An 11,697-nucleotide genomic window follows, 5' to 3' on the forward strand; every position below is an offset into this window, starting at 1 on the left:
AGTCCTTAAATAAAGCCATTAATCATTGCAGTGGGGGGTAACCAGAAAACACATGCAAACTGTTTAAGAAATGCAACATGATCCCTTTGCGAATGCTTTTCTTCGACTTTACTCTTACCTTCCTCTCCATGCGCTCCTCCCTGGTCTCTGCACGGGTCGGTGGGGGGGCATCGCGAGGATCCTGTAAGTGAATAGTCATAGTAAGGAATTTTATACAGGTGACTTTCAGACTGCATGTGAAATTAGCTTCACGGAGTAAAAACCATATTTAAAAAAGCATGGACTAAGTATGTTTGAAGGATAAAACTAACAATGTGTTTTAGAAGTCTCAAAAGAAGTTAGACCATGTTCGTATAACTCTGCATTTTCATATTGCAGTCCATGTCTAATTTTTCTTCAAATGTTTTAACTTTGTGAGGTTTTTCAAGTCAGCACCTAGCCTGGCTACGTGTATCTATCGCAGCTGTATTTCAAGAGAGGCACAAGTTACTGTATCACTAGGTTGATATGATGGAGCGGGTAGTACAACATTTTGTATACCCCCCATTCTGCATGTTTATATTAATCTGAATAATCAACTAATAGTAATCTTATTAATGGGTTTGCAGTGAAAGACTTATCAATTATATTAACAAAAGAATTACACGTGGGAATTGTGAGGTAATTGTAAGTTGCGTATTATTTAGTGAGTATAAACGCTTTGGATGTTGCTATTCTGCTAGATAATTACTTACACATAAGGGTATTAGTGAGGGTTTACCATTTTATTAGCCAGTTCCATGTTTTAATTACGTTTTTGTGTTTGCTTTGCTTAAGTTGACCATTTCGGCCTAACCCAAAATGGCTGAACGAGACGTTGAACGTGACTGCTCCTGACAACACGAGGTTCTGGGTGAAGTGCACATGCGTCACCGCCAGCAACAATGGCCTAGTCCTGACCCTAGGAGCAGATGTTCTAGTCAAGGACGCTCTGGGAGCTTCGCCAACGACAATACAAAGTAGTGTCTTAAAACCGGAACCAGCAAGTGCGATGACTTCATTTTGCGGACTATGTGAGAACTTTAACGGATGACCCCAAGTCTACCAATCAGAACTTTCCAAAACCCCGATCTTGATATATTTTGACATTAATTTCATTATAGAAGTAGGTAGGGAAATGAACTAAAAAAAACGCTCTTCCTTGATGAACTCGATTTCCTGACGTTATGCTGACGGAGAGGACGGTGACACTGCTGGACAGCGGTTATCCTGAATCTTTATCTTTGAGAGACTGAATTACGGCCTGACTGAAGAAATTTAAAGGTTTGTCCACGACTTGACTGACTTAGAGGACGACTATTAGCCAGATTAGGTAAATATGATGTTCTGCGGTTCTAATGATGATTTGTAACAATTTGCAATTTTCTTAGATAAATGATATTTGATTAATTGACAAATGGGTTGTGTCGATTATTTGAAAAGAAACTAGGTTAAAGAGTAGAGTATAGATAGCTGAATGGTTCCACTAAACTACAAAACAACTAAATGATTCATCTCCTAATGAGGGGAATATCACATGGTTGGAGTCAACGCACTTAGGGTTAGGTAAAGATATTCCTTTCATGTCAGCGTTTGGAAGCTTATTCCTCTAGGGAAGCAGATTAACGAAAAGTGAGTGTTGGTGTTATGGGCCCCACCAATGAATGCATTTGAGTGAGTTTGCTATTGAGGTATTTGGTCTGCGACGAAGGGGGAATTTGATGTTCCACGCTGTAACAGATGCATCGTTCTGAATGCTCCTCTGAGCAACGTGCATCTCTTCCACCCGAAAAGCATTGAAAGGTGAGAAAATAGGAGGAACCAAGCCACGTACCCAAGTTGCAAAAAGTGGTACCATAAAGGACACTGAGAAGTCGGGTTTATCGTGCCCGTGTAAGTGACAATGCCTTTTATTCATGCGTTTTTAAAACTAACCCACACAAAAAAGCATTACAGTGAGCAGCGCCTCAAGAAAGGGCAACAGCCAACATTAAAGTGAAAGTGCGGAATGGGGCGCTTTCACTCAAAAATAAACAAAAGATTCCGTAGAGCGGTCACTAAAGTTAAAGCGGACTGTGATGGCAAATTAAATAAATAAGCAAAGTCCATATAAAGTGGACAGTGCCTTAAATTAAATCAGTGCGGCCTCTATATTCAAAGCGGACTCGAGGCCATTACTATTAAAAATATAAAAGCGGGTGGCGTGCTGTCTTGTAGGCAAGAACGTCGGGTGGGCTAGTGGAAGAACATTAAAGAAAATATAGTGCTCACAGACCAGATAAAGCTGAACGTGTACTAACACATGTAAAAAGTCCAGTCCTTATGGGGGTACAAATACAGACAAAGCGGTACCAAGGAAGTACTAAATCCCATTCACAAATGTAAAGCAACCATTTAACAAGACAGTAACAGAAGCCACCTAAAAAGATGGGCAGGGAAATGGGGGAAGTGTTTATGCTATACTTCAATGCAGCATGCCGCAGCAGCGCATACGCGGCCCAGGCTCAACCTAAAAAGTACTACTAAAAAGGGACTACTAAGCCTATTGCCACATCAAAAGCCCCCATTCACAAAGGACACTAACAGGAGTCAATTGAAAATAGGCGGAAAATGGACAGTGCCTTTAGTCCATACCCAAATACAGTATGTCTCGATCTAAAAAGGGATTTACCATGTCAATGGTTATTTTTGAGAGGTCTCATGGTAGGCATGAAGCCATGTCTTCCTTTGTCACACTACTGGGTGGCACAATAAGCGTTTCAATCCATTGGGGAGAATTAACTTTCCATGCAGTGGATGTATTTCTGCACTAGCTACTATTGCCCTACAGGAAGATTAGATATTTTTTTTATATGTTACTTGGGGTGGGCGGGGGTCGCCAGAGCACATGCATTAAACAGTAGCGCGCAGTCTAAAATCAGCAATAAATTTCCACATAAATGGGGTTGACTGTTTAAGACAGACAAGATAAAGCAGAATGTGTAATAAAACAAGTAAAAAGTCCAGTCCTTATGGGAGGTACAATCAGAAGCAACGATTGCGAAAGGACAGTAACAGGAGCCAATTGAAAAGATGGACGGGAAGTGAATGGAGCTTCTATCCCATACCCGAATACAGCATACCTCGCACTTGCAGCTGGGTGGCGTACAATACTAATACTCTTAACAGACCGAACCTGGCAGTCTTCTTCTCAGCTATGTGCACAAGACAGATCCAGAAGGCAAACGTCAAACTGCAGAACTGAGGCGAAGGTTCGACTTTTCCTTCCCAGTAAAACTGGCACTTTAAGTTAAGGAATGCAATTTGAAATAATTTGGAGTCTCTACTGCACGTATTGTGGGGGCAGGGTGTGATGCACAGCTGTATCGTTTTTTACATTACTTTAATTCCCATCGCACTAAACAAAACTTTTCTTCGATATGTGTATTTTCGGATAAAGTCTATACATCTTTGATCGAAGCCCGGGCTATTTATGCCACTGTGGCTCATAAATGGTAAAAAAAATGGTTCCAACCAAAGAGGGGCTACACTACATCGGGGCACCCTGGGGCACGAAATAGATGTGCGGAGGGATGCAACCAACCTAAAATGCATGGCTCAGGTACAGGCAGCGAAGTACGTGAGAGGGGAGGGAAAGGGTGCTGACTTAGCGGGTTAGGCAAAAGGGGCCACGTTAAAAAACACAAAAACATGTTTGTTGAAACCAGCAGCTAGATGTTGAAAAGTTATAAAAATTAATATGAATTTGAAACCCTTTGTGACTCAAGAAAGTGTTCATAAAATACCAAGTGTCAAAACCAGTCATTCCATGATTTTGTAATGTAGGCTAGTCATTGAGTGAAGATAACGGAGTAGAAAGGACAGCCCTTGAGCATAGATTTTATGCAAGAAACAGCACGATTATAACACTTGTACCTCAAACTCTCTGATGTAAGGAGCAATACCGCAATACGGCTGGTTGTGGTGTTTTTCGTGTGGCAATTTCTCCAGCGGCGGCAGGTACGGTACAGGGTCCCTCGGTGCGAAAAGAGCCAACAAATTTGGGGGTAGGAACTGTGTCATCGTGGAAATCTGTTGGAAAAGAAATACCATTCATTTCACAGCTTTAACAACAAAAATTATCACAAGAACACTGAGGTCACAAGCAGGTAACTTTAATGCGATTGCTGATATTGGTAATATCAGTCCTGGGATGCTCACGCCATGTAAGGATGATGAGAATCGTAAATCAACTTTCTTCAAGGCTTCACCACGTTTAATTGTAAAATCTTCATTTTATTGCTCGTTTGTATGAATTGTGAAACCAGTGATTTCCAATATTCAATGCATTTGAAGCCTTCAATAAAGTCGATTCACGATTATCATCCTTACATGGCATGAGCATCTCGGGGCTGATATTACCAGTATCAGCAATCTCATGGATATTATTTTTGTGCTCCAAGGATGAAGCGTACTCTAGGATAGCTCCCCCAACGGTATATCCCACGATAAACTTGAACGAAAATGGTGTGCGGGACATACATACATTTTCAATTGTTCTTTAGTCATCCTACTTTGACCCAGCACCCAAGACTATACTAACTGAACTTGAAGAGTAACCACGGGCATCATTACTCAACTAAATTTTGTTGATTATCTAACATCTGTGTTACATTTGATGCATTGGGAAATGCGAATACTGTTTTAACCGCATTGCTCATATTCATGTTTTGGTGAACAGGCCCCTTGTATAAATATTGCATTTGAATAAACATCCAGGGAAGGGCGGGGTATTTAAATTTAATTCATGGTTACGGATGTGGGCTAGTGAATAGCAGGCACGTGGGCACATTCACAAACAGGCAGTAGGGGGGTGGATGATGAGAGTAAGTTGTATGCTTGGGAAGTTAACACTGATGAGTTGAGTCAAATAGCCACTTAGGTGGGTTTGGTCATGACGAGGGTTACAAAACGATCGTATCACGTGGAAAGGTGAAAGGGATGTAATTTTCAACAAACAGACGGAAGGTGCAGTGTTTGCATCTGATTAAAGGAAGATCGGCGGTACGTTAGTGTTTCTGTACTAGTTAAAGGCTAAAAGCAGCGAACACGAAGAATGTTTAGGCTTTAGATGGTTGGTAACTCCGGAGTGATATGATGGACTAGTCCATCAGGGAGTAAATCCTGATAATGTTCTTGAATACTTGCATTGGGTTAGATATTTAGCATTTTTCACAAGAAACTGGAAATTTTAACATGCTGTATCAAAGGCGATTGAGCATAATACATGCATTTGAATATTGGAAATCACTGGTTTCACAATTCATACAAACGAGCAATAAAATGACGATTTTATAATTAAACGTGGTGAAGCCTTGATTGAAGTTGATTCACGATGATTATCATCCTTACATGGCATGAGCATCCCGGGACGGATACTACCAATATCATCAATCTCATGGATATTATTTTGGTGCTCCAAGGATTAAGCGTACTCCAGGATAGCTCCCCCCAACGGAATATCCCACGATAAACTTAAACAAAAACGGTGTGGGTGGGACATGCATACATTTACAGGCAGGTAACTGCCTACTCAGTGACAGTTGTCTAGATCACCTCTGTGCTCACAAAATAACGATTTATCGTGGGGCAGACAAGGCACCATAGGGGACAAACTGGACCAGTTACTGTCAAACAGGGTGCAATTATGATACATAAACCAGTGACGAGTACATAATGATGCATCTAGAGCAAATTAACATTAAGTAGCAACTCAGATAAAAGTCACCTGCAGAGAAGAGAAATTACAAGCCAAAGACCTGGGAGCATTTGCAACAACGAAGAAACGAATCACCCATGATAAAACACGTCTTACTGGGGTTCTTGCTTAGATTTCTTTTTAGACACTAGAAATGTTTACATGGGAATAATTCAATTTCTTGATTAAGCATTTGACTATGTGATCTAAACAGATGCATGTTAGACATTGTTATGCTAGATCACCAGGTTGCCCGAAACAAAGCAATACTATAACACGCCTAATTTTTGTCATTAACGAGTACACAATTGTGTCCATTTTGGCCGCCTTTTAGGTCTGACGTGTAATAGCGCTGGGTTGAAAAGGAGAGAACTGCTAATAAAGAGCATTCAAATAACGTACACAAACCGGATTATTAAAACCAAACAAATCTGATTTTTTTTTTATTACAGATGGGCAATTAAGTTCACTTCCTGACTGGAAGTGGGTGTCAAAGTGCATGTGTGTTCAGGTGGAGATGGAATGGGCTGAAGTCCCACTCTCATTTCCAATAAAAATGAAGGACCACACTGATCACGTAACGGTTACGTTTTTAAAAGGGATAACATATCAGCGAGGTCTGAATTGATAAGTGTGTTCAGAGTTGCCAGTTATTTAGATTAATTACGAGAAGATCAGTCATTACAGGGCCCTCTGTTTTTCGTGGCAGGTTAAAACAGATAAAAGTCCTAATACTAATTTTTTAAAGAGGGTATGCAAGAAAAAAACACTTTCAGCCATTGGTTTTTTCGAATCATTATCACATTGTAAGCAGACGGCAAACCCGGTTTACACTACAGCGGTCGTTTTTAGGTCTCGCCCGAGCCAGCGCATGCGCTGCTCGGAGACATTTAGTATACAGGTTTCCAAAGTGCACCGCTTGCGTTCACACGCGCAACCGCCAATCACAGCTTCGCGTGCACTACCCGCGTGCTTACCACACAGCGCGTCCCGCTATCGCGATTACTTTCGTTTTCACGGCCGTGCGGCCAATGCTGGTTTTTATTTAGCCCGAGAAGCTTGTGTTTGTCCCGCCTGTGTAGCATAGCCTGTTTACCATCTCATTTGCAGCTTTTATTCTTCCCCTAGTGCAGACTTTCCAGGAACATTTTGTTTTTAGTGAAGCACTTCATGGGAATGCATGTCATTTCAAGTTGCCCTTCGCCCTCCCACCCCTCTTATGCTTCATGTCACTCTCTCGCATCAATGGGGCTCTCTGCCCCACCTTCCTTATTCCTACGCATTCACAAAAAAGAAACCACAAAAAAAAAAAAACACATTTTTAATTTATGATTACACTCTCTCTTATACTAATTGTTCTTCATTTACTCCAGTTTCAGATTTTATTGGAGCTCAGAACATTTTCCACTCAGGCTTGCACTACCCCGTGTTAGCTTCCGCTCAGTACTGATACGTTATTAATATCTCTGTAAACAACTTTCTCTCTCTGATCAGTCAGTCTGGCCACTTTCTGGACTCCACTTCCTCAGCCACGCTGGAAGCAGCACACTGTGTTCGGATTAGGCAATGGAGCTTTTTTTTATCCTAAGATGCTCCACGATGCGTGCAATATTGAGCGAAAATGGGTCTCATCGCCGGCACACATCTACCTCTTGGGCCTTGTGATGTGGGTAGAGAGAGCGCGGGGGGGCACCGGGAGGCCTGCATCTCTCCTACTGAAGATGGATTTGGAGGTGTCGGACCGCCAACAGGATTCAGACAGCTCGACTAATTCCATCCTGCCTGTTTTTGTGCACTTCAGCCCCCCCCCCCAAAATGTGCTGTGAAGCAGTGTTGCTGTTTGGGACAAAATGGCCGCAGTGTTACAGCACAAATGTCAAATGCTCTTTCCAGTACGGGGCAATATGCTGCACAAGACATACCTCAAATGACCTTCATTATGTGGCAGTGACCATTAATATCTTATACTCAAAGTGCTGTCTGGCAGTGGAGTGACATGTACCTTAACTTATGAGTTTTGAAATCATAGCCAGACTTAGTCAATTTCCAAACTGTTCGGAGAAGCCCTGCAACATGCCGCGTTTCACTGCATGAGTTAATAAAACAAGCAATGCCATAGCCAATAGGTCTCGCCTTTGGGACCTTTTAAGTGTTTAGCCATGCAACAGTTGTTGCACCAAGAATATTGTGCTGCATAACTAAATACTAAGAAGGTCCCAAAAGCGAGACCTATTGGTTATGCCAATGCTGGTTCATTACTTTTGTCAGCGCCTAGGGGCGTACGGCAAGGCTGTGTGTGTGTTCCGATACCTTCCGACCCAGAAGGTAACCAGTGCAACAATACTGTTTACCAACAAAGAATACAACTCCCAAATGTGTGTTGGGGGCAGGAGGGGTGTAAACCATGCAGATTAATATCAGAGATATACGACACGCGCCTTACCAAAGGGTGGAATGGAAACGTACAGCAAATCCCGAACGCAATAACTACATCAACTAAAGTCGCTTGATAACCAAATGAAAACACTCGCCCACGAGGGGAAGGGCACGGCTCGCACGGAGCCATTCAATGGGAACCACTTCTAAGCAGACCCTCCAGGATTTCGCGATTTGCCGCGAAATTGGCACTTTTGTAAAAATGCCGCGATTTTTACTAAAGTGCCCGCGAAATCGGCACTTTTGTAAAAATGCCGCGCAATTTTTACAAAAGTGCGTGCAAAATCGGAAATGTACAACCCATCTCTAGAAAGTGAAAAGTAAATTTCTACACCTGTGCCTGTGACAAGCTGACTGTGATTTATGATCTTGCTACAAGATATCTTTTAAAGGCAGTGCAGCTGTAAGCTTCCTTTGTATGATGCCTTGGAAGAGGGCAGACACCGGGAAACTGTGAGAAGGTCGATTCTGAGTGGTTCCCTCTCAAAAATGAAAATGCAAACCTGCTATAGCAATTATTTTGATGCATATGAAGCCACCTGTAAAGCAATCTGCTAGTATTGAGTACAACTGGAAATAGGAAAATCTACAGTAAAGTGTTTTGTGGTTGCAGCAAAATAGTGCAGAACCTTTGCAATCCAACCCATGCTATCGATCGGCATATTTGCACCTCCATCTGGTTTTGATCTTATAAGGGTAAGTAGTGGCAAGAAGTTAATCGTCTTGATGTCACTTGTTGGCACACTTTTAACTGGGTGCTCCAGGTGCAGAACGGACAGTGCAGCCGATCACAATAATTGCACTTCAGCGGCGGCTCCTCCGCAATGGCAGAAGAGCGTCGCCCCACTGTCTGGCTCAGAGCCTGCAAATGAAAAATGAAACTATGTTCTAGCATAGTTTTATTTTTCATTTGCAGGCTCTGAGCCAGAGCTGTAGGGAGGGGCAGGGCCGAGGCATGGGAGGGGGAGGAGAAGCGCTATGGGCACTCCCAGAGTGAGCATATGTGTTTGGCTGGCAGTCTCAGGCCGGCCAAACACACATGCGTTCTTAGGTATCTCCAGCCCAGTTGCCTTGAACAGCCAGGCTGGAGAAATCCCACAGACAACCTGGTCTGAGCGGAGCGTCTTTCCAGCCCGCTCAGGCTAATCTCCACGCTGCTCTCATAACATGAGTGCAGCGCGGGGATTAGATGGGAGTCTGTCCGAGGGGCTGATGGGACCAGGAATGGAGAATTGCATTTCCAAAGGATAACAGCCTTCACCTGTGAGCTGCTTCCAGTGTTCCATATTCCAGGTTGCCTATTCAAAGTAGAATACTGTGCTAAAAGAGTTTCCATTGATTTAAGGCTGAAAATGAATGGATTATGAGTAAAATAAAGTGCCGCAAAAATGCCGCTAAATTTCCATATTTGTGCCGCTAAATTTGCGAATCCATGCCGCTATATCCTGGGGGGTCTGTCTAAGGAGCAATGCAGTAGCCAGACGGACCAGTCAAAGGGAGTCTAGAGGGCACGCTTGCTGCTCGCGAGTGTTCGAACAGCAGCAATACGGAATGCGCAACTGTGTGCTGATTTTTTCTCTCAGCATCCACTTGAAGAACGGATGCACATATAGATTAAAGAAGTTTCAGTGAATGACGGATGTAGTAGAGCCGATGTTAATCACAGGACTGTAAATCTGGCCAACGGTGTTCCGTAATAACGAGATTGCCAATAATGGCAGTTACAACAAACTACTATTGGCAGGGAGGCAGTGGTCATCACACGCACTTCCATGGCGGGGCGACAGAAATGGCCAAACAGACCATAGGACAAGTTGAGTGGAACACATTGTATTTAAACTGCCCCCGATAAGGCAAACTTCTCGGCAAACCAAGCGCTGATTAACTAGGTTAACCTAGCAGCGGAACAAAGACATATCATGCGCGCGCTAAACGGATTTGTTTGGTTGGTGGGAGGCAGCAGCCGGCCCACCGGGGAACGGCCACTATGTATCGGAAAAGGAGGAGGCACTAAGAGTGCAGTCGCATACTAGGTAGAAACCCCGCGCGTTGCAAACGGGAAGCAGCGATTCGCCTCCCGCAATATCAGTACACTCGAGCAAACAGACAAACACGCGTCTTTGGAGAGATCCGGGCTTCTCTTTTAACGAGGCACAAGGGGACTCGCTGCACAACGCCAATTACAAAAAAAAAAAAAAAAAAAATCAGGAAGAAGCGCGATAAATGCAAATAGAGAACAACGGCAAGCTCCCTTAGTAGGTGCGTGAATCCGGATTTGAAGCAGTCCGGGGACTACAATACGACACTGCACGCTCGCGAAGGCCACGTTTGTCCTATCGTTTGGCTCTAAGGCCTTCCCCGTGCCCCAAAGCTCTAGGCTGGCATGTAAATGCCTAAGTACTTCTCCTTACCTAGTGGCGACGACCCCACTACGGGCCTTAACAGGCGGAGCGCCTTCTCCGCTCCAGCCCCGGCTGCGTTCTCGCTCCGGATCTTCAGCAGCAAGAAAGAAAGGACAGGCCACAGGCCGCGCGCCGTCCTACGTCGGACTGGAATTCGTCCGCCACCGGAAGGACACGTTACAGTTGAGCGTGCGCCACGCAGTGTCCTTTCGCGAGCAGGAAAGAGACGTCTTGCGCAATCGAAAAGAGTTCTCGAGAAGGCAGGAGAGAAAAGACTCCCCTCCTCCCAAGCACAGCCAGGCACTGGGAGGATTCTTCGAGAAGGGCGCGGCTTATTACCCAATGGGTGTGTCTTGGGGTGGGTTCAACCCTGTTACACAATCGTAAATAGACTACTACTTCGTCAGCTGTGGGTTGTTTTTTGGGGGCAAAAAATAAGTTTCAAGAAAAATATCGGCAGGTCAAACCTGCGGTTATTTATCGGAAAACAAATCCAGATTGTTCTCTGACCATGCGGGTTTTGGTGCGAAAAGAACTAACAATCCGCAATTTATTCCCCCAAAACTCGTAATTGGTTTGGCTTTTGGGTGCAAAAAATAAGTTTCGAGAAAAATATTCGCAAGTTAAATCTGCGGCTATTTATCGGCAAAAAATCCAGAATTTTTCCGACCCTACGGTTTTTGGTGTGATAAACACCACCAATCCAAAAGTTACTCCCTAAAACGCGTAATTGGTTTGAGTTCACCACACTCTAAACAAGCATTTGCAATGCAACAGGTCTCGCATCGGTTAGAGTTGGAGTTATTGGCATTGTAATCACAAAATTGCTTAATGTTTGTTCCAGGTTAACTCACTACACAACTAACACAATGGGCTAATGTCGCAACAGCAAAAGTCCCATGAAAATTTAGGAACCTACACACTTAAAATAAAACGCTGCGATATGAGCCAGTAAAAGCGCCAAGAAGATCCGAAAAGGCACTTTAAAAAGAAAGAACCGCCGTGATGTATTGAAAGAGAGCAAGATGAAGATGAAAGCAGGCAGATTGAAGCCAGTGAACTGAAAACAACTAAAAAATAAAGGACAGATGCAGCTAAGGCTCC

General features: G+C 43.6%; 1 protein-coding gene across 1 annotated transcript in view; it reads right to left on the bottom strand.

Moving 5' to 3' along the window:
* The window catches only part of SNRNP70 (small nuclear ribonucleoprotein U1 subunit 70), a 55,036-nt gene extending 44,235 nt beyond the window's left edge, over window positions 1–10,801 (bottom strand). Inside the window, exons 1-3 of the mRNA XM_085616267.1 lie at window positions 10,603–10,801; window positions 3,934–4,089; window positions 119–181 (exon numbers count right to left, since the gene is read on the bottom strand). Coding sequence (XP_085472393.1) covers window positions 119–181; window positions 3,934–4,080 — 210 coding nt within the window. The 5' untranslated portion in view covers window positions 4,081–4,089; window positions 10,603–10,801. The remainder of the gene's footprint in view (window positions 1–118; window positions 182–3,933; window positions 4,090–10,602) is intronic.
* Between the last annotated feature and the right edge of the window lie 896 nt (window positions 10,802–11,697).

Source organism: Triturus cristatus, chromosome 7, assembly GCF_964204655.1.
Source record: "Triturus cristatus chromosome 7, aTriCri1.1, whole genome shotgun sequence".
NCBI classification, from domain to species: domain Eukaryota; kingdom Metazoa; phylum Chordata; class Amphibia; order Caudata; family Salamandridae; genus Triturus; species Triturus cristatus.